The following is a 21,859-nucleotide window of genomic DNA, read 5'->3' as shown; positions in this document are numbered from 1 at the left end:
GTTGTTTTCTCTTTGTTGGCTTCATTGCTTGTTGTTGTTTTCTCTTTGTTGGCTTCATTGCTTGTTGTTGTTGTTGTTTTCTCTTTGTTGGCTTCATTGCTCGTTGTTGTTTTCTCTTTGTTGGCTTCATTGCTTGTTGTTGTTGTTGTTTTCTCTTTGTTGGCTTCATTGCTTGTTGCTGTTGTCGTTGTTGTTTTCTCTTTGTTGGCTTCATTGCTTGTTGTTGTTGTTGTTTTCTCTTTGTTGGCTTCATTGCTTGTTGCTGTTGTCGTTGTTGTTTTCTCTTTGTTGGCTTCATTGCTTGTTGTTGTTGTTGTTTTCTCTTTGTTGGCTTCATTGCTTGTTGTTGTTGTTGTCTCTTTGTTGGCTTCATTGCTTGTTGTTGTTGTTGTTGTTGTTTTCTCTTTGTTGGCTTCATTGCTTGTTGTTGTTGTTGTTGTTGTTGTTTTCTCTTTGTTGGCTTCATTGCTTGTTGTTGTTGTTTTCTCTTTGTTGGCTTCATTGTTTGTTGTTGTTGTTTTCTCTTTGTTGGCTTCATTGCTTCTTGTTGTTGTTGTTGTTTTCTCTTTGTTGACTTCATTGCTTGTTGTTGTTGTTGTTGTTGTTGTTTTCTCTTTGTTGGCTTCATTGCTTGTTGTTGTTTTCTCTTTGTTGGCTTCATTGCTCGTTGTTGTTGTTGTTGTTTTCTCTTTGTTGGCTTCATTGCTTGTTGTTGTTGTTGTTGTTTTCTCTTTGTCGGCTTCATTGCTTGTTGTTGATGTTGTTGCTGTTGTTGTTTTCTCTTTGTTGGCTTCATTGCTTGATGTTGTTGTTTTCTCTTTGTTGGCTTCATTGCTTGTTGTTGTTGTTGTTGTTTTCTCTTTGTTGGCTTCATTGCTTGTTGTTGATGTTGTTGCTGTTGTTGTTTTCTCTTTGTTGGCTTCATTGCTTGATGTTGTTGTTTTCTCTTTGTTGGCTTCATTGCTTGTTGTTTTCTCTTTGTTGGCTTCATTGCTTGTTGTTGTTTTCTCTTTGTTGGCTTCATTGCTTGTTGTTGTTGTTGTTGTTGTTGTTGTTGTTTTCTCTTTGTTGGCTTCATTGCTTGTTGTTGTTGTTGTTTTCTCTTTGTTGGCTTCATTGCTTGTTGTTGTTGTTGTTTTCTCTTTGTTGGCTTCATTGCTTGTTGTTGCTGCTGCTGCTTTCTTGTTCTTCTTGAACTGTAGAAAGTGGCATGTGAGTCACTGCCTTGATGGCTAGGGTAGGCAGCAGCACATTGGGTATATGCGAAGGCCAGGCATCTCCTTTTTTTTTCTCACGCTGGTGTGTTGTGGCGTATAATTATGGATTGGTCCGCACGCTTTGTCAACTTGAAAGTGAAACTGAAAATGAAACTGCCTTGATGACAAGTATGACAGGACCAAAGTCTTCGAAATAATTTTTTGTTGTTGTTGTTGTTAGGTTTTTTTTTTTTCCAGATTTTGTGCACACCTAAGATTAAAGTTTTAAGTTTTTATACGAGTGACGGTTTTTTTTCTTTCTTTTTTCCCCCTCAGTCTTAACAATTTCCCTGACTTTAGCTTCCCTGTATAAATCATTTGATAGTTGTTCCCCAGCTTTTGTGCACACCTTAGATTGATTCAAGATGATTTTTCATTGCCTGTTTAGTCAAGTGTGACAAAGCAAGCCAAAAGTTTCTTATTGTGCCAGTGATGATAAAGAATGATGGTTTCCGCTGTGTCAAAGAGCAAATACATTTGATACTTTTTTTTCTCACTATAGGATGCTGTGAGTTGGCAGTATGAACACTTTTTATTTTATTTTATTTTTTTTATAATGCCTTGTCTCTCCGTCAGATGTGACGTTGTTGTTTTAACTCACTCAGTACGGCCAGTCCTCTCTTCTCCTCTACACAGACCCCTCGGATGTCCAGTGGGTGTCTGAATGACCCAACCTTTAGCTTCCGTCGTCAGAATTGTGGTATTCTTTGTCAACATTCACGTCTTCAGTATAAGAGCCTTCCGCTTGCAATATTTTGATGATGGTAATTGGGGTGAAACGCTGTTAACGTCGTCTCTTTCGCCGTTCGTATGGAAAGAGTTAATGGACTTTTATCGTCGATGGCTTGTCAAGTGAGTTGAGTGTTACTGTACACATGTGAGATGCTTGTGATCCGATCTGATCAAATGCACGTGAATCAGAGACACACCGGACCATACTAACGATGCACGGGTGAACATGCATGGGGAAGAGAGTTTGTAGCGCATCTGGGAATGCACACGAAACTGCACAACACCAACGCAAAATCAAACTGATTTTTTGGGTCTACAATTTTTTTATGGAAACAAGAATGGTGAAAGAAAAAAAAGATTAAATGTTATTTTTTGCGAGTCAGGATGGTCAACAAAGATTTGGGGGGCTGTTTGGAAATTTTTTTTTTTTATATCTGCCACAACGACAATTACATGACACGGTGTTTTTCAATTTTTATTTCTCTTTGTAGAAATAACACTAACCTGAATGTGAACGAATGCGAATCAATTTTTTGTGTATTTACTACATTTTGAGTCCGTTTATGAAAGGCGAAACTGCCAAACGAACATCTCTTGAACATCGAACTTGTCTAGAATGAATGTGGGTTTGTTTGAATTTCTGGAGCTTGTTAGATTATATAATTATATTTGTACGCAACTTGGATTTAAACCATTACAAAACATGCTGAGTTTACAGGTACCCAGTGGGGTTGACAGGGTGAGGAATTTACATATATGGCTAGATCCGAACAGGCTGGTCAAGCAATCACTACAATAAACCTCTTGAAAAATTGTATTTTGCCTGATTGGTGTTAAAAAAAAAATCGTATCATTGCTTTTTAACCTGTTGTTGAAAATCCTTATGTAATTGCTTTTTAACCTGTTGTTAGAAACTCTTGTATTATTTTATTTTTGAACTTGTTGTGTTCTGTTGTCTGAAAATGAAAACCTGCTGTGTGCATCATCCACCAGCGAATGTCTTCAGAATTATCCCCCTTTGCCGGAGAGTTTCTTCTCGCGATGACCAGAACAAAGATGGATGAATAATGAAAATTTCCACATGAAAAGAAAAGTTTCAAGCACTTAAAACTCGAACAGATGTGACAGTTGTCTTGATATGCTTTATGTCTACATTTCATGTGTAAGATAGATCATGTGTGCGATCATTTCTCTGAAATGTAGTGTGTGTGGTATTTGCTTCAAAGGAACGTTCATCTATATCATTTCATTATTTTTATATAAACTCGGGTATGGATGGATATTGTCTCTCAAGATTCTGTGCACACACACACACACACACACGCACACACAAACACACACACACATACATACATACATACATACATGCATACATACATACATACATATATATATATATATATATATATATATATATATATATATATATATATATATATAGTGCACATGTCATTGTGGATATTGTCTTTATGGCACATTATGTGTGTGACTACTGTCTTTTTGATGCATGCGATAATTGCGTGCGCGACCATTTCCTTTAAGACAAATTTTCAGTGCGACCATTATATTTCAGGCACATTTTGTCTGCAGTCATCTTGCAGACACGTTTTGTGTGTGATCGTTATCTCTCAGACACATTTTGTGTGCGACAGTTGTCTTTCAGACACATTTTGTGTATGACCATTATCTTTCAGACACACATTGTGTGCGACTATTATCTTTCAGACAACTTTTGTGTGCGATAACTATCTTTCAGACACATTTTGTGTGCGACATTTCGTGTGCGACGATAATCTTTCAGGCACATTTTGTGTATGGCCATTATCTTTCAGACACACATTGTGTGCGACTATTATCTTTCAGATAACTTTTGTGTGCGATAACTATCTTTCAGACACATTTTGTGTGCGACATTTTGTGTGCGACGATAATCTTTCAGGTACATTTTGTGTATGACCATTATCTTTCAGACACACATTGTGTGCGACTATTATCTTTCAGATAACTTTTGTGTGCGATAACTATCTTTCAGACACATTTTGTGTGCGACATTTTGTGTGCAACGATAATCTTTCAGGTACATTTTGTGTATGACCATTATCTTTCAGACACACATTGTGTGCGACTATTATCTTTCAGATAACTTTTGTGTGCGATAACTATCTTTCAGACACATTTTGTGTGCGACATTTTGTGTGCGACGATAATCTTTCAGGCACATTTTGTGTATGACCATTATCTTTCAGACACACATTGTGTGCGACTATTATCTTTCAGAAAACTTTTGTGTGCGATAACTATCTTTCAGACACATTTTGTGTGCGACATTTTGTGTGCGACGATAATCTTTCAGGCACATTTTGTGTATGACCATTATCTTTCAGACACACATTGTGTGCGACTATTATCTTTCAGATAACTTTTGTGTGTGATAACTATCTTTCAGACACATTTTGTGTGCGACATTTTGTGTGCGACGATAATCTTTCAGGTACATTTTGTGTATGGCCATTATCTTTCAGACACACATTGTGTGCGACTATTATCTTTCAGCCGGATAACTTTTGTGTGCGATAACTATCTTTCAGACACATTTTGTGTGCGACATTTCGTGTGCGACGATAATCTTTCAGGCACATTTTGTGTATGGCCATTATCTTTCAGACACACATTGTGTGCGACTATTATCTTTCAGAAAACTTTTGTGTGCGATAACTATCTTTCAGACACATTTTGTGTGCGACATTTCGTGTGCGACGATAATCTTTCAGGCACATTTTGTGTATGGCCATTATCTTTCAGACACAATTTGTGTGCATTTTATGTGCGACCATTATCCTTGACACAATTTTATGCCCGACCATTATTTCAAAGACCCCCCTTTTTTTTTTTGGTGCGAACATTATTTTTTAGGTATATTTTTGAGTGATTATTGTCTGAAAGACTGAAGACTGGATTATTATTGTATATGATTACACAGGCACATGAATTATTTGTTCTACGTGCGCTAAAATAAGATACAGATAAACTAAAGCAGAGCAAGTTAAGAAATCATATGCATTAAAAAATTCACACACACACACACACACGCACACGCACGAACACACACACACACACACACACACACACACACACACACACACACATACACATGCGCGCGTGTACACACACATACACGCTCGCTCGCACACACACACACACACACACACACACACACACACACACACACACACACACACGTACAGAGAGAAACTGTACTGCTGGAAACCCGGACGAACAATCAATCAATCAATCAATCAATCAATAAACCAGTCACCCTAAAACCAAAACCAAACCGGGGCTACCTGGTCACACCAGCACAGGCAGGTGGGTGAGGGTGTGTGTGTGTGTGGGGGGGGGGGACGGGGGGGGGAGGGGAGGGGGCAGGGGAGGCTGGGGGGGGGGGGGGGGGGGCGGTGTCTGTTACATACAACACAGCCTGACAGACAGCTGTCGGCAGGACGTGCACACACACCGGAACCAGACCATGTCCGTCCGTGCGTGCCCCAAGGTTGGTCAGCTTGTCCCCATGTGGCGGACGTCAGAGCCAGCGACAAGTCACGTAAGAGGATGGGTAGGGTCATGCTGGATGCCCCCCACACCTCCGAGACCCCTGACCTGACCGCCTTCGTCTCAAAGTAGGCTTCTAGGTCATTGACGAGGTCCACCAATCATGCTTGTCAACTGGCTTGTGTGTGTGTGTGTGTGAGACCATTTTCTCCAACACACAGAGTTTGTGTTGTATATTTCAGTTATCTATCTACTTACTCCCCTCCCCCTCTCCTCCTCAAGGCCTGACTAAGCGCGTTGGTTTACGCTGCTGGTCAGGCATCTGCTTGGCAGATGCGGCGTAGCGTATATGGATTTGTCCGAACGCAGTGATGCCTCCTTGAGTAACTGAACTGAACTGAACACACCTCTAACACACACGTGGTTGTGACCATCAAAAAATATGATAATATTTGGACGGTTTGGCCTTATCGTGCTACCTAACGCTTCCGAAGAAGCAGGGGCTCTTTAATGCCACTGCCGCTCTGTGTAAATGCTCCAGCAGTCTCGTACCCTCACCAGCCTTCTTAGGATGTGTAGGCGCTGGGTGACTTTCTTCAGCTGGCACTGGGAGTTCAGTGGAGGACCAGTCCATCTTGCTGTCGATGATGGAGCCCATGCAGGTACTTGTTTGTACTGGGCTACCATTTCCACCTCCTCTCCTTTGATGACCAATAGGGTGGGCTATGGGAGACTCCTTCAGAAGTCGACAACAATCTCCTTGGTCCTGGCCACGTTCAGGAAGAGATGGTTGTCAATCGTCGAAACCCGGTACCTGACGGGCGCGATAGCCGAGTGGTTAAAGCGTTGGACTTTCAATCTGAGGGTCCCGGGTTCGAATCACGGTGACGGCGCCTGGTGGGTAAAGGGTGGAGATTTTTGCGATCTCCCAGGTCAACACATGTGCAGACCTGCTAGTGCCTGAACCCCCTTCAAATACGCACGTTAAAGATCCTGTAATCCATGTCAGCGTTCGGTGGGTTATGGAAACAAGAACATACCCAGCATGCACATCCCCGAAAGCGGAGTATGGCTGCCTACATGGCGGGGTAAAAACGGTCATACACGTAAAAGCCCACTCGTGTGCATACGAGTGAACGTGGGGGTTGCAGCCCACGAACGAAGAAGAAGAAGAAGAAGAAGAAGAAGAAGAAACCCGGTACCCACGAGCGCCGTCAAGAGACGCTAGCTCCTTTATCGAAGCTCTCCTTCGTCCTGATGAGGCCGGTCTGCAACCATCCCTAATCAATCCACCTGGAAGGTGCCCTCGGTGAAGTAACGGAAATGAGAGATGTAGAGCGCGTTTCGTGCCGTCTATAGGACCAGTGTGTCTTTCACGTGTTTTGTAAGCGAACAGAGTCTCTAAAACACATTGTGCGTGATGTATGTAGAATAGTCAGTCGTACCCGACTGTGACCATAGCAGAGCAGAAGAGGCAACTGCTGTCCCAACTATCTGGGCTTTTATTTGATTATAACGGAGAGAGTCTTGCCCAAGTTGCATCTCCATTCTCTCGGCCAAGAGGGTTTTAGGACAGTCCGCGTTGGGGTGGTTCCCAAAGGCCAACTAGCCCTCCAAGGCTGCAGCACTGAGAGCCAGTGCAGTCTTGCCTCCTAGTTTGAGAGTTATAGTCCTTCACAAAAGATGTAAATGGCTTCCTTTTGCATTGGAGAAACCGTTGATTATGTAGCTCCTACTTTGCTGTTGGCCAAACCATAAACTTATGTCTATCTCTCCCCCTGTGTGTGTGTGTGTGTGTGTGTGTGTGTGTGTGTGTGTGTGTGTGAAAAACACAAAAAATAGCACCCTTACAGCGCCACATGTTCATTGTTGACATGCTAATCTGTTTGCGTTTATTCACACACACACACACACACACACACACACACACACACACACACACACACACACACACACACCTGGCTGGCCAGACTTTATGAAAGGGACATCTGTCACGTGACAGTAACAAAAATACCGGCGAGGCCGATGGCTGAAATTATGCATTGGATAGATTCAAAACCAAGGTATTATCATCACGTACTTTTGAGGAAGTTTCCTCTTCTTCTTCTCGTTATTATTTTCATTGTTATTATTGTTATCTTACATGTCTTTATGGATTAATCATTGTATTATTATTTCATACATGCTTTTTTTTTTTTTGGTACCAGAGTAGTCTCCTACGAAACAACCGAAACAACCCATATTCTTTAAAATCTGTTTATTTTCTTGCAGTCATCGATGAAGCAACTGTTCACTTTATCCTGCCTCTGTATTTTTATATGTGTGTTTTATATTTCTATTGAAACAAACAATGCAGTGTGTTGTATATTGTCGTTTCGTTGTAAAATAATGGATGCTGGGTATTATTTCTATCATTCTATTGTATGCAACTCTATTTTTTGAAGCATAACTGAAAAAAAAAGCCTTTGTACGACATGCCTGCTTTTAATAAAAATAAAATAAAATAAAAACAAAATCGTCGCTCTCTCTCTCTCTCTCTCTCTCTCTGTGTTTCTGCGTGCGTGCGCGCGCGCGCGTGTGTGTGTGTACCTGCCGGTGTGTGTGCGTGTGTGTGCTCTGTGAGTAAAGTGTATCACAAGTGAGTCTTGAAGGCCTTGCCTCTCTTGTTATTCTTATTTTTGTTTTTATTTTTTCAATTTAAAAAAACCCAAACTTTTTGTCATTTTATTTATATCTTTAAAAATTTGATTTATCATTATTATTATTATTATTCTTTCTTTATTTTTTTTTCTCAAGGCCTGACTAAGCGCGTTGGGTTACGCTGTTGGTCAAGCATTTGATTGGCAGATGTGGTGTAGCGTATATGAATTTGACCGAACGCAGTGACGCCTCCTTGAGCTACTGATGCTGATACTGATTGACCTTAAGGGCTTATTGCCGACGGATAGATCGTTAAACTCAACTCTATGGTAATTTCCAGGAGGCGAGGGATGCCCTTCATACTTAAACACCAGGCAATCCCACAGGGGATGAAAGTGGTAAACATAACATGTCAAAACGGTTCAGTTTACTAACAATGTTGGCAAGGAAGTTAACTTTCCTACGTATGTGCCAACCCCGACGCAAAATTTCGTGAGTTGAGAAAAGTCGACAACACCTCTAAGCAGGGGACAAAACTCGACTACTCTTATGCATTGCAAATGATTCTCTCCCTTAGGCTACGACAACGTCAAGGAATGGACCAAAATGACGATGCTAGATTTCCTCACGACAGCTGCCAACAGAACGGCGTGGCGAGCTATGACATCTTCCTCATGTCCTCCCAACGATCCCAGCGGTCAAGGGAATGAGTGAGTGAGTGAACCAGTTGCTGGTCGAGTTGAAAAAAAAAAAAAAAAGAAAAAAGAAGAAAAAAAAGAGAAGACTTTTGGCTGTCGTCATTAAGGTTAAGATGCTCAGGGTATGGGACAAGGTTGATGAGATCTTCAGGGCAACAAGGTTGAATCGACTGAAGAAGATTGTGTTGTACGATGGGGTAGGTCCTGGATGTCTGGTGGGAGGTTCGTCCTCTCCGTCTGTCATTCAGTAGGAGTCCTGTCTGTCTGTATAAGAGGGGTAACTTCGTGTGTGTGTGTGTGTGTGTGTGTGTGTGTGTGTGTGTGTGTGTGTGTGTGTGGAGGGGGGCGAGGGGTGGGTGGGTTCAGGTTCACTGGTTATTAACCTTCTAAGCATCATATTTTTTTTTCTATTAAAGTCATTTACTGATTCATTTATTTCATTTATTTGTTTTGTTTGTTTGATAAGGTCTCGTGCATGACTGACGAGTGTACGTGTATGTTGGCACAGGTCAGGCATCCGCTCCCACTTTATTTCTTCTCTTTAAATAGCGGTGTAGCGTATATGGATCAGCAGGAACGCTTTGATGCCCCTTTGAGATATGTATATATATATTATAGATGTGATGAGGGTGTGTTTTTATATTAAAAAATATGTATAATTGTGCATGCTTAAATTTTCTCTTTCATTCTCTCTCTCTCTCTACACACACACACACACACACACACACACACACACACACACACGCACGCACGCACACACACACACACACACACACACACACACACACACACACACACGCACGCACGCACACACACACACACACACACACACACACACACACACACACACACACGCACGCACGCACACAGAGACACAGAAAGAGAGAGAGAGAGAGAGAGAGAGAGAGAGAGAGAGAGAGAGAGAGAGAGAGAGAGAGAGAGAGTGATTTACTGAGCACACTAACAGCCATCGATTCAATGTATTTCAATGCTGTCAACGTTTACTGAGGCAAGTTTAGTTTGATTAGGTCAACAATAACAACAACAACAACAACAAGAACAGCAACAAGAACACATGCAGGCAGAGCGAAATATGAGGCAACACCAGCGAATTCGTTCACAACATTATCCATTCACAATCCGTATAACCTACACAGTAGTAGCTGGTCACAAAACAAAACAAGTCTCCAAGAAAACAGTCCATCCATGATCTGCCAAAAATAGTTATCACATTTAACATACTTTATTTGTAAACTTAAACAACTCTGGTATGGCCGCGTACCAAGAACCAACAGCCTTGATTAAACAACCTTCAAGGAACTGTTGAGGGGGCCGGGGGTGGGGGGCCGGGGGGGGCTGGGGTGGGGTGGGGGTGGGGGGGCGGGGGCGGAACGGAGGGAAAGAGAAAAACAAAACAAACACGATAGAGTAATAACATTGCATAATGGATAGGAGAATGAATAGGTTTTCCCAATGTGTGTCGGTTATGTGTCAGCCGTGCCTAGGTCTGTGCAAATGGTTTTCCCAATGTGTGTCGGTTCTGTGTCAGTGCCTAGGTCTGTGCAAATGGTTCTCCCCAGGTGTGTCGGTTCTGTGTCAGTGCCTAGGTCTGTGCAAATGGTTCTCCCCAGGTGTGTCGTTTATGTGTGTCAGTGCCTAGGTCTGTGCAAATGGTTCTCCCCAGGCCTGTCGGTTATGAGTCAGTGCCTAGGTCTGTGCAAATGGTTCTCCCCAGGTGTGTCGTTTATGTGTCAGTGCCTAGGTCTGTGCAAATGGTTCTCCCCAGGCCTGTCGGTTATGAGTCAGTGCCTAGGTCTGTGCAAATGGTTCTCCCCAGGCCTGTCGGTTATGAGTCAGTGCCTAGGTCTGTGTAAATGGTTCTCCCCAGACGTGTCGTTTATGTCAGTGTCAGTACCTAGGTCTGTGCAAATGGTTCTCCCCAGGCGTGTCGGTTATGAGTCAGTGCCTAGGTCTGTGCAAATGGTTCTCCCCAGACGTGTCGTTTATGTCAGTGTCAGTGCCTAGGTCTGTGCAAATGGTTCTCCCCAGGCGTGTCGTTTATGTGTCAGTGCCTAGGTCTGTGCAAATGGTTCTCCCCAGGTGTGTCGTTTACATGTGTCAGTGCCTAGGTCTGTGCAAATGGTTTTCCCCAGGCGTGTCGTTTACATGTGTCAGTGCCTAGGTCTGTGCAAATGGTTCTCCCCAGGTGTGTCGTTTATGTTAGTGTCAGTGCCTAGGTCTGTGCAAATGGTTCTCCCCAGGCGTGTCGTTTATGTGTCAGTGCCTAGGTCTGTGCAAATGGTTCTCCCCAGGTGTGTCGTTTACATGTGTCAGTGCCTAGGTCTGTGCAAATGGTTCTCCCCAGACGTGTCGTTAATGTGTCAGCCGTGCCTAGGTCTGTGCAAATGGTTCTCCCCAGGCGTGTCGTTTATGTGTCAGCCGTGCCTAGGTCTGTGCAAATGGTTCTCCCCAGGCGTGTCGTTTATGTGTCAGTGCCTAGGTCTGTGCAAATGGTTCTCCCCAGGTGTGTCGTTTATGTTAGTGTCAGTGCCTAGGTCTGTGCAAATGGTTCTCCCCAGGCGTGTTGTTTATGTGTCAGCCGTGCCTAGGTCTGTGCAAATGGTTTTCCCCAGGTGTGTCGTTTATGTGTCAGTGCCTAGGTCTGTGCAAATGGTTCTCCCCAGGTGTGTCGTTTATGTGTCAGTGCCTAGGTCTGTGCAAATGGTTCTTCCCATGCGTGTCGTTTATGTCAGTGTCAGTGCCTAGGTCTGTGCAAATGGTTCTCCCCAGGTGTGTCGTTTACATGTGTCAGTGCCTAGGTCTGTGCAAATGGTTCTTCCCATGCGTGTCGTTTATGTCAGTGTCAGTGCCTAGGTCTGTGCAAATGGTTCTTCCCAGGCGTGTCGTTTATGTCAGTGTCAGTGCCTAGGTCTGTGTAAATGGTTCTCCCCAGGCGTGTCGTTTATGTGTGTCAGTGCCTAGGTCTGTGCAAATGGTTCTTCCCAGGAGTGTCGTTTACATGTGTCAGTGCCTAGGTCTGTGCAAATGGTTCTCCCCAGGTGTGTCGTTTATGTGTCAGTGCCTAGGTCTGTGCAAATGGTTTTCCCCAGGCGTGTCGTTTATGTGTCAGCCGTGCCTAGGTCTGTGCAAATGGTTCTCCCCAGGTGTGTCGTTTATGTGTCAGTGCCTAGGTCTGTGCAAATGGTTCTCCCCAGGCGTGTCGTTTATGTGTCAGTGCCTAGGTCTGTGCAAATGGTTCTCCCCAGGTGTGTCATTTATGTGTCAGCCGTGCCTAGGTCTGTGCAAATGGTTCTCCCCAGGTGTGTCATTTATGTGTCAGCCGTGCCTAGGTCTGTGCAAATGGTTCTCCCCAGGTGTGTCGTTTATGTCAGTGTCAGTGCCTAGGTCTGTGCAAATGGTTCTCCCCAGGCGTGTCGTTTATGTGTCAGCCGTGCCTAGGTCTGTGCAAATGGTTCTCCCCAGGTGTGTCGTTTATGTTAGTGTCAGTGCCTAGGTCTGTGCAAATGGTTCTCCCCAGGCGTGTCGTTTATGTGTCAGTGCCTAGGTCTGTGCAAATGGTTCTCCCCAGGCGTGTCGTTTATGTCAGTGTCAGTGCCTAGGTCTGTGTAAATGGTTCTCCCCAGGCGTGTCGTTTATGTGTGTCAGTGCCTAGGTCTGTGCAAATGGTTCTTCCCAGGAGTGTCGTTTACATGTGTCAGTGCCTAGGTCTGTGCAAATGGTTCTCCCCAGGTGTGTCGTTTATGTGTCAGTGCCTAGGTCTGTGCAAATGGTTCTTCCCAGGCGTGTCGTTTATGTGTCAGTGCCTAGGTCTGTGCAAATGGTTCTCCCCAGGTGTGTCGTTTACATGTGTCAGTGCCTAGGTCTGTGCAAATGGTTCTTCCCAGGCGTGTCGTTTATGTCAGTGTCAGTGCCTAGGTCTGTGTAAATGGTTCTCCCCAGGCGTGTCGTTTATGTGTGTCAGTGCCTAGGTCTGTGCAAATGGTTCTTCCCAGGAGTGTCGTTTACATGTGTCAGTGCCTAGGTCTGTGCAAATGGTTCTCCCCAGGTGTGTCGTTTATGTGTCAGTGCCTAGGTCTGTGCAAATGGTTTTCCCCAGGCGTGTCGTTTATGTGTCAGCCGTGCCTAGGTCTGTGCAAATGGTTCTCCCCAGGTGTGTCGTTTATGTGTCAGTGCCTAGGTCTGTGCAAATGGTTCTCCCCAGGCGTGTCGTTTATGTGTCAGTGCCTAGGTCTGTGCAAATGGTTCTCCCCAGGTGTGTCATTTATGTGTCAGCCGTGCCTAGGTCTGTGCAAATGGTTCTCCCCAGGTGTGTCATTTATGTGTCAGCCGTGCCTAGGTCTGTGCAAATGGTTCTCCCCAGGTGTGTCGTTTATGTCAGTGTCAGTGCCTAGGTCTGTGCAAATGGTTCTCCCCAGGCGTGTCGTTTATGTGTCAGCCGTGCCTAGGTCTGTGCAAATGGTTCTCCCCAGGTGTGTCGTTTATGTTAGTGTCAGTGCCTAGGTCTGTGCAAATGGTTCTCCCCAGGCGTGTCGTTTATGTGTCAGTGCCTAGGTCTGTGCAAATGGTTCTCCCCAGGTGTGTCGTTTATGTGTCAGTGCCTAGGTCTGTGCAAATGGTTCTTCCCATGCGTGTCGTTTATGTGTCAGCCGTGCCTAGGTCTGTGCAAATGGTTCTCCCCAGGTGTGTCATTTATGTGTCAGCCGTGCCTAGGTCTGTGCAAATGGTTCTCCCCAGGTGTGTCGGTTATGAGTCAGTGCCTAGGTCTGTGCAAATGGTTCTTCCCAGGCGTGTCGTTTATGTGTCAGTGCCTAGGTCTGTGCAAATGGTTCTCCCCAGGTGTGTCGTTTACATGTGTCAGTGCCTAGGTCTGTGCAAATGGTTCTCCCCAGGCGTGTCGTTTATGTGTCAGTGCCTAGGTCTGTGCAAATGGTTCTCCCCAGGTGTGTCGTTTACATGTGTCAGTGCCTAGGTCTGTGCAAATGGTTCTCCCCAGGCGTGTCGTTAATGTGTCAGCCGTGCCTAGGTCTGTGCAAATGGTTCTCCCCAGGTGTGTCGTTTACATGTGTCAGTGCCTAGGTCTGTGCAAATGGTTCTCCCCAGGCATGTCGTTTATGTCAGTGTCAGTGCCTAGGTCTGTGCAAATGGTTCTTCCCAGGTGTGTCGTTTACATGTGTCAGTGCCTAGGTCTGTGCAAATGGTTCTCCCCAGGTGTGTCGTTTATGTGTCAGTGCCTAGGTCTGTGCAAATGGTTTTCCCCAGGCGTGTCGTTTATGTGTCAGTGCCTAGGTCTGTGAAATGGTTCTCCCCAGGTGTGTCGTTTATGTGTCAGTGCCTAGGTCTGTGCAAATGGTTCTCCCCAGGCGTGTTGTTTATGTGTCAGCCGTGCCTAGGTCTGTGCAAATGGTTCTCCCCAGGCGTGTCGTTTATGTGTCAGTGCCTAGGTCTGTGCAAATGGTTCTCCCCAGGCGTGTCGTTTATGTGTCAGTGCCTAGGTCTGTGCAAATGGTTTTTCCCAATGTGTGTCGGTTATGTGTCAGTGCCTATATACTGACTTGCACAAAAGGCACGTGACTTGGATATTGATAGTCTGTATTGATTCTGACTGAGCCTAAAGTACCCCCTGGGTGGTCATTTCGAGCTGGCCTAGAATGACCCCCCCACCCCTTCCCTCCCCATGTCCATCACAAGGCAGTGGGTGGGTAAAAGACCTGTTAGCGAGGGTCAGTTCCGACTAGTTGAACTCTACCCCCTGGCGCGGGTCATTCCATGCTGGTCTACATAGACTCTGGGGTTGATCTGGGCTAGGCAGATTTGACCCCGGGGTAAAATTCAAGGGGGGTACGAAAAAATTAGTGCTGCAGCGGTTTGTGGTAAGATCTGGATGGCACGCGACTCGTTATCTGCAGCGGGGATCAGAAGAGTTTCGCAAAACAGCTAGTAAACTCTCTCTCTCTCTCTCTCTCTCTCTCTCTCTCTCTCTCTCTCATGCATGCCGTGCGTAACAGAGGTTAAATGATTGTCAAGTTCTCAACAGCTAGACTATCTGAGAAAAAATAAAAGACACAGACACACAAAAACATACCAGGAGAATCATAATTAATTCACACAAACTGTAAAATACTTCAGCATGGCTGAAACTGAACAATGTCATGAGAATGTGACGTAATAAAGGTATCACTGGCAAATTCCTGGAATGATAATGTCTCACATACGAGAACAAATGCGCATTGGTTTAACATAGGCCTTCATACGCGCAAAAGCGCAAATATATTCTCAGAATTTCACACACACACACACACACACACACACACACGTACACACACACACACACACACACATATTAACAGATCTGCTTGTGCATACTAGAAAATTCACGTTCATATCGATGCTAATTCATAACTTTCAAAACGTACCATCATATCTAAGCCGTTGCAGTTGCGTTGGCTTTCTCTATGTATCTCACCAAACTGCAGATTTCTACGACATTGACAGACAGTACACAATACTTACTACATCGATGCTTACAAAATACATACTCTTTGTGCTCTGTGTGTTTACCTAACTATGGAAGATATATGTACATACACTGACCTTATTTGTATTTTTTTGTGTGTGTTAAATGTTTATCGATCGTTATCCTGAAACCTTTTCGTGTTGTGTGTTGAATATGTGCAGAAGAAAATCACCACAGCCTTAGCAAACATACATACAACATCCTGCCTGATATATATATATATATATATATATATATATATATATATATATATATATATATATATATATATTCCTCAGTTTAATCGGATGGAAAAACCAATAAAGGGGAAAAAAACAAAACAGGGACGATTTCTGAGCACAATGGTATCAACAACATAAATATTGATTTGTTAATTAAGCTGCAGTGTCGAAAATATAAAACCTTGCTGTACATCCCTAGAGAGACTTGTCTTTGGCTTTTCAACTGTTATAAAAAAAACAACAACTAGCATAATCATACTACGCCAATGTTCAAAAAGTATGAAAAACAAATGAGGCATTTTAAGATTTTCAGTGTCATGAAAGGCACAAGAAAATCAGTTTTCAACTGTTATATAAACCAGCATAATCATACTACGCCAACGTTCACAAAGTATTAAAAACAAGTTAGGTATTCTAAATTTTTTTCAATGCCATTAAAGGCATACAAAAATGAGTTTTCAACAGTTATGAAAACAAGCATTATCATATTAGACTAACGTTTATAAGGTATTAAGAACTAGTTAGGAATTCTAAAATTAATCATTGTCATAAGAGCACATGAAAATCAGTTCGGTTTTGTGTGTGTGTGTGTGTGTGTGTGTGTGTGTGTGTGTGTTTGGTTGTTTTTTTTTTTTTGTCTCTTCACAATTTCCTTTCCTCTTTTCTCACTCCGTTATTTGCTGTACTCTCTCTCACTCTCTCTCTGGCTCTCGACATGACGGAATACTGATCAAAATATTCCACGCCTTGTGCTAAAACTTATGTGTGCGGCATTGCATTTTAAACAAAACAAAACAAAACAACCTAAATAAATAAAAAAAGAAAAAAGAAGAAGAAAAAATAGACAACAATGACAAAGAAGAAAACTTCTTCATGCAAAAAAACAAAAACAAAACAAAACAAACTTGTGCGGTTATAAATAAACATGACCGTGGGACATAAAAAGCAGATAAATCCCACGAGCATGGGTACAAATCCATCTTGCTCATCAGTCTGATGCGTTGATTCAGAAATAGTATCACTGTAATAATGCTGCGGGGAAAAAGAAAAACAGCTACCGAATAGACCAACTAATTCTGTGGTCCACGTCCCTTTAAAAGAAAAGATTATAAAAAAGAAGAAAAAAAAAAGAAGATCGAAATACATTGTTATTTTCCCATGTGTCAAATGCAGGCCACAGCCAACTTGGAGACCCTTTCTTTAATGACACAGAAAAATTTGCTTTCAGAGAGAAGCGTATAGGTTTCCACTGCAGACTAACATAGAAAGAAGAAATTCCTTTGTAACAGAAACATATAGATTTCAAAAAACATACTAACTGAGGAATTTGCTTTCAAACTGAATCACAAAAAGGTTTCCGCTACATCCTACTCATCTCTTTAGGGCTGCTAGAAGACGAACTGGATTGATAACTGGTACATGTTCTCTTCACGTGCGTACTGCCTATCTCTTGGTACAAAATTGATAATTATGGGAATCTGCATCGCACGGGACGCAAGTTTGTTTTGCATTTGCATTGCCCACCACATTATAAGGATTTGGTTTCATTTTACCACAGTGCTCATCTCTTGATACGATATAAAAATATAAAAAAAATCTGTCTCAAGGACAAAATTTGATCCCCCAGATCCCCTATACATTGTTCACCTCTTCGAACAAGTGTAACGATTTTGCGCCCGAACAGTTTCGCTTTCCTATGCCTCATCACTTGATACAAAACGAAAAGAGACTTGGCTTTGTTTCACAACAGACAACATTTGATAACCAGAACCTCCTCTATCATCTCTTGGTACGTACAGATATAACACTCTGTCTCGCGGCAGACACAAAACATCCTCAATTGAAATAGAACCACGTAAATTGAAGACAAATTTACAACCATGCAGCGCCCGTCTCTCGGTACAAGTGAAGGTTACTGCTTCATAACAGAAACAACTTGACATCATCATCATCTGCTCACCTCTTTTTACGTGCGAGAGGTGGGAGGTTATACAGGAAGCACCGTGATAAAGCCATGAAGTCCATGGGAAAGTAATCCAATTCTCGAGGAAGTCATAAGGTCAACAGGAAAGCCGTGAAATTAACGGGAAAATAAAAACAAACAAACAAAAAAAACCCACCTCCGAGAAAGCCATAAAATCCAGGAGAAAAACATAAAGTCCACGAGTAAGCTGTGGAGTTCACTGACAGAGTCATGAAATCCACTGAGAAATCCATGAAGACCTTCGAGAAAGCCACGAAAAATCCGCGAGAAAGTTATGAAGTCCAGGAGAAAAACCATGAAGTTAACAAGAAAGCCATGAAGTCCACTGAGAATTCCACTCAGTCAATTAGAAAGCAATAAATCCACTGAGAATTCCAAGCAGTCTATTAGAAAGCAATAAGTCCACTGAAAATTCCACTCAGTCCATTAGAAAGCAATAAATCCACTGAGAATTCTACGCAGTCCATTAGAAAGCTAATAAATCCACTGAGAATTCCACGCAGTCCATCAAGAACTAGAAAGCAATTAATCCATTGAGAATTCCACGCAGTCCATTAGAAAGCAGTAAGTCCACTGAGAATTCCACGCAGTCCATCAGAAAGCAATGAAATCCACTGAGAATCCCACGCAGTCCATTAGAAAGCCAATAAATCCACTGAGAATTCCACGCAGTCCATCAAGAAAGCCATGAAGTCCACAGAGAAAGCCATGAAATCCACAGAGAAAGCCTTCATGGCTATGTCCATTAGAAAACCACAAAGGAAACGAGAAAGCCATAATGTCCAAGAGAAAAAAAAAAAATGATGAGGTCCTTAAGAAAGCCATACGTTCACGAGAAAAAAAACAACAACAATGATGAGGTCCTCAAGAACACCGTGAAATTCACGAGGAAAACAATGATGTTGTCTTCAAATAAGCCGTGAAGTCCACAGAGAGAGCTACTAAGCCCAAAGAGAAAACCATGAAGTCCATGGAAAAAAAAAAAGTGTTTAGGTCTTCAAGAATGCTATGAAGTTCACAATAAAGCCACGAAAGTGTGTGTGCATGCGTGTTGTTTGTGTGTCTGAGTGTGTGTGTGTGTGTGTGTGTGTGTGTGTGTGTGTGTGTGTGTGTGAGACAGAGACACAGACACAGACACACAGACACAAACACAGAGACAGAGAGGCTGAACAGGCAAAATGAGGAATGGTGGTTAGTCGTACTTGTAGCAGGCGAAACAGAACAAACAAGTCAAACTCTCCAGAGGCCATTTTGAAGGTGGTGGCACCATCGATGATAACAAGAGCATCCGGCGATTCGGCTAATAGATGAAGCGGACCTTTCCTGCCAGCCACCGGCTCCTCCTCCTCCTCCAAGCGGTGTCATCGACCCATTAACGTGCAGATCAGATGATGATGATAGCGGTGGTGTGGTGATGGCCGCGGCAATCCAAAAGTCAACAGGGCTGGCAGGGGTGTGTGCGGGGTGTGGAGGTGGGAGGGTCTGTATCCCGAGGGCGTGGGTGGGGGTGGGGGGTGGGGGGGTGTGAGGGACAGCACTTGCATCAGGTCCAGCCGATGGCGGAGTAGGAAGGCAGAGAGGAGAGGGACTCCCGACGGTTGAAGCGTTTGGAGGACACGGATCGACGCGTCACGTAGAAAGCGGACATGGCCTGAAACAACAACAACAACAATACTACTACTACTACTACTACCACTAATAATAATAATAATAAGAAGAAGAAGAAGAAGAAGAAGGAGAAGAATAAGAATATTACTACTACTACTACTACTACTACTACTACTACTACTAATCATAATAATAATAACAACAATTGGAACAGAACAGCAACAACAACGGTATAATAATAATAATAATTACAAATGGAACATGAACAAGAACAAAAGCAACAACAACAACAACAATCATCATCATCATCATCATCATCGTCGTCGTCGTCATCATCATCACCATCAGAAGAAGACAGAAAAAAGAAAGAAAGAAAGAATGAATGAATGAATGAATGTGTATCTACACAGCGCCAAATCGCTGAACAGGGCTCTTGGCAATTTACCAAAAAAAACAAAAAACAAAAAAAAACCACCAGAAAAACAGACAGACAGACGCACACACACACACACACACACACACACACACACACACACACACACACACACACACACACAGTGAGAACAAGTGCGCAAGTACACATGTGCATTTTTCTTTCGGCATCCACACAGAAACAGAAACTGAGACAAATGCATACAGAAAACAAGAGAGGCAAGGCCTTCAAGACTCACTTGTGATATGTACTGAGTATAATTTCAAAATGTAATGTTTAAGATGAGAAAGATCAGTTTAAAGCAAATTAAGTCCCCTAGCATTAATTACAGAGTAATTTCCCTTTTTTACTTTCTGCACCAAAACGTTTGCAAAATAAATAAAACTTCCATGCTCAGCAAAAGAAGTTCCTGTTTGAACAAAAAAAAAAAATGATAATAATGACTACTCTTGTTGTTGTGTCAGAATATCAGATCAAAGTGCCAAGTTTAGAGAATACAAAAAAATATAAATATAACAGTAAATGCAGTTTGCATATAATTAGGCTTCATTTTTTATTTTTTTTTTGTGCCCATCCCAGAGGTGCAATATTGTTTTAAACAAGATGACTGGAAAAAACTGAATTTTTTCCTATTTTTATACCTAATTTGGTGTCAACTGACAAAGTATTTGCAGAGAAAATGTCAATGTTAAAGGTTACCACGGACACACACACAGACAACCAAACACCGGGTTAAAACATAGACTCACTTTTTTTTTTACACAAGTGAGTCAAAGAACAAGAGACAGAGACAGCAAGAAAAAAGAAACTACGAGAAACAAAAACCCGGATTTATAGAAGAAAAAAAAAGTCAAATCGAGAAAAGTACAGTCTCTCAACTGACGTGTTTTTGGAGCAGTATATTGAAGTCTCTTACCTGTGTGACGTGTTTGTGGAGCAGTGTAGTACAGTCTCTTACCTGTTTGACGTGTTTGTGGAGCAGTATGTTGCAGTCTCTTACCTGTGTGACGTGTTTGTGGAGCAGTATAGTACAGTCATTTACCTGTTTGACGTATTTTGGAGCAGTATATTGCAGTCTCTTACCTGTTTGACGTGTTTTTGGAGCAGTATATTGCAGTCTCTTACCTGTTTGACGTGTTTGTGCAGCAGTGTAGTGCAGTCACTTACCTGTTTGACGTGTTTGTGCAGCAGTGTAGTGCAGTCTCTTACCTGTGTGACGTGTTTGTGGAGCAGTGTAGTGCAGTCTCTTACCTGAGTGACGTGTTTGTGGAGCAGTGTAGTGCAGTCTCTTACCTGAGTGACGTGTTTTTGGAGCAGTATATTGCAGTCTCTTACCTGTGTGACGTGTTTGTGGAGCAGTGTAGTGCAGTCTCTTACCTGTGTGACGTGTTTGTGGAGCAGTGCAGTACAGTCTCTTACCTGTTTGACGTGTTTGTGGAGCAGTATATTGCAGTCTCTTACCTGTTTGACGTGTTTGTGGAGCAGTATATTGCAGTCTCTTACCTGTTTGACGTGTTTGTGGAGCAGTGTAGTGCAGTCTCTTACCTGAGTGACGTGTTTGTGGAGCAGTGTAGTGCAGTCTCTTACCTGAGTGACGTGTTTTTGGAGCAGTATATTGCAGTCTCTTACCTGTGTGACGTGTTTGTGGAGCAGTGTAGTGCAGTCTCTTACCTGTGTGACGTGTTTGTGGAGCAGTGCAGTACAGTCTCTTACCTGTTTGACGTGTTTGTGGAGCAGTATATTGCAGTCTCTTACCTGTTTGACGTGTTTTTGGAGCAGTATATTGCAGTCTCTTACCTGTGTGACGTGTTTGTGGAGCAGTATAGTACAGTCACTTACCTGTTTGACGTGTTTTTGGAGCAGTATATTGCAGTCTCTTACCTGTTTGACGTGTTTGTGGAGCAGTATATTGCAGTCACTTACCTGTTTGACGTGCTTGTGCAGCAGTGTAGTGCAGTCACTTACCTGTTTGACGCCTTTATGGGGCAGTACGATCTCTAACCTGTTTGACGTGTTTATGGAGCAGTACTAACTCTCACCTGTTTGACGTGTTTGTGGAGCAGTACAGTACAGTACGGTACAGTACAGCTTCTCACCTGTTTGACGTGTTTATAGAGCAGTGGTATATCTCACCTGTTTGACGTGTTTGTGGAGCAGAGCAGTCTCTCACCTGTTTGACGTGTTTGTGGAGCAGTACAGTACA

At 43.0% G+C, this 21,859-nt stretch overlaps 1 protein-coding gene across 1 annotated transcript in view; it reads right to left on the bottom strand.

The window, feature by feature from the left end:
* Positions 1–18,673: 18,673 nt before the first annotated feature.
* Positions 18,674–21,859, bottom strand: part of LOC143288711 (uncharacterized) — a 33,173-nt gene continuing 29,987 nt past the window's right edge. The window contains exon 13 of the mRNA XM_076597339.1: positions 18,674–19,266. Within this exon, the coding sequence (XP_076453454.1) occupies positions 19,159–19,266 (108 nt within the window). The 3' untranslated portion in view covers positions 18,674–19,158. The remainder of the gene's footprint in view (positions 19,267–21,859) is intronic.

The sequence above is a fragment of the Babylonia areolata genome, chromosome 13 (assembly GCF_041734735.1).
Source record: "Babylonia areolata isolate BAREFJ2019XMU chromosome 13, ASM4173473v1, whole genome shotgun sequence".
Classification (NCBI taxonomy): domain Eukaryota; kingdom Metazoa; phylum Mollusca; class Gastropoda; order Neogastropoda; family Buccinidae; genus Babylonia; species Babylonia areolata.
This window is presented reverse-complemented; position numbering and strand designations above follow the sequence as displayed.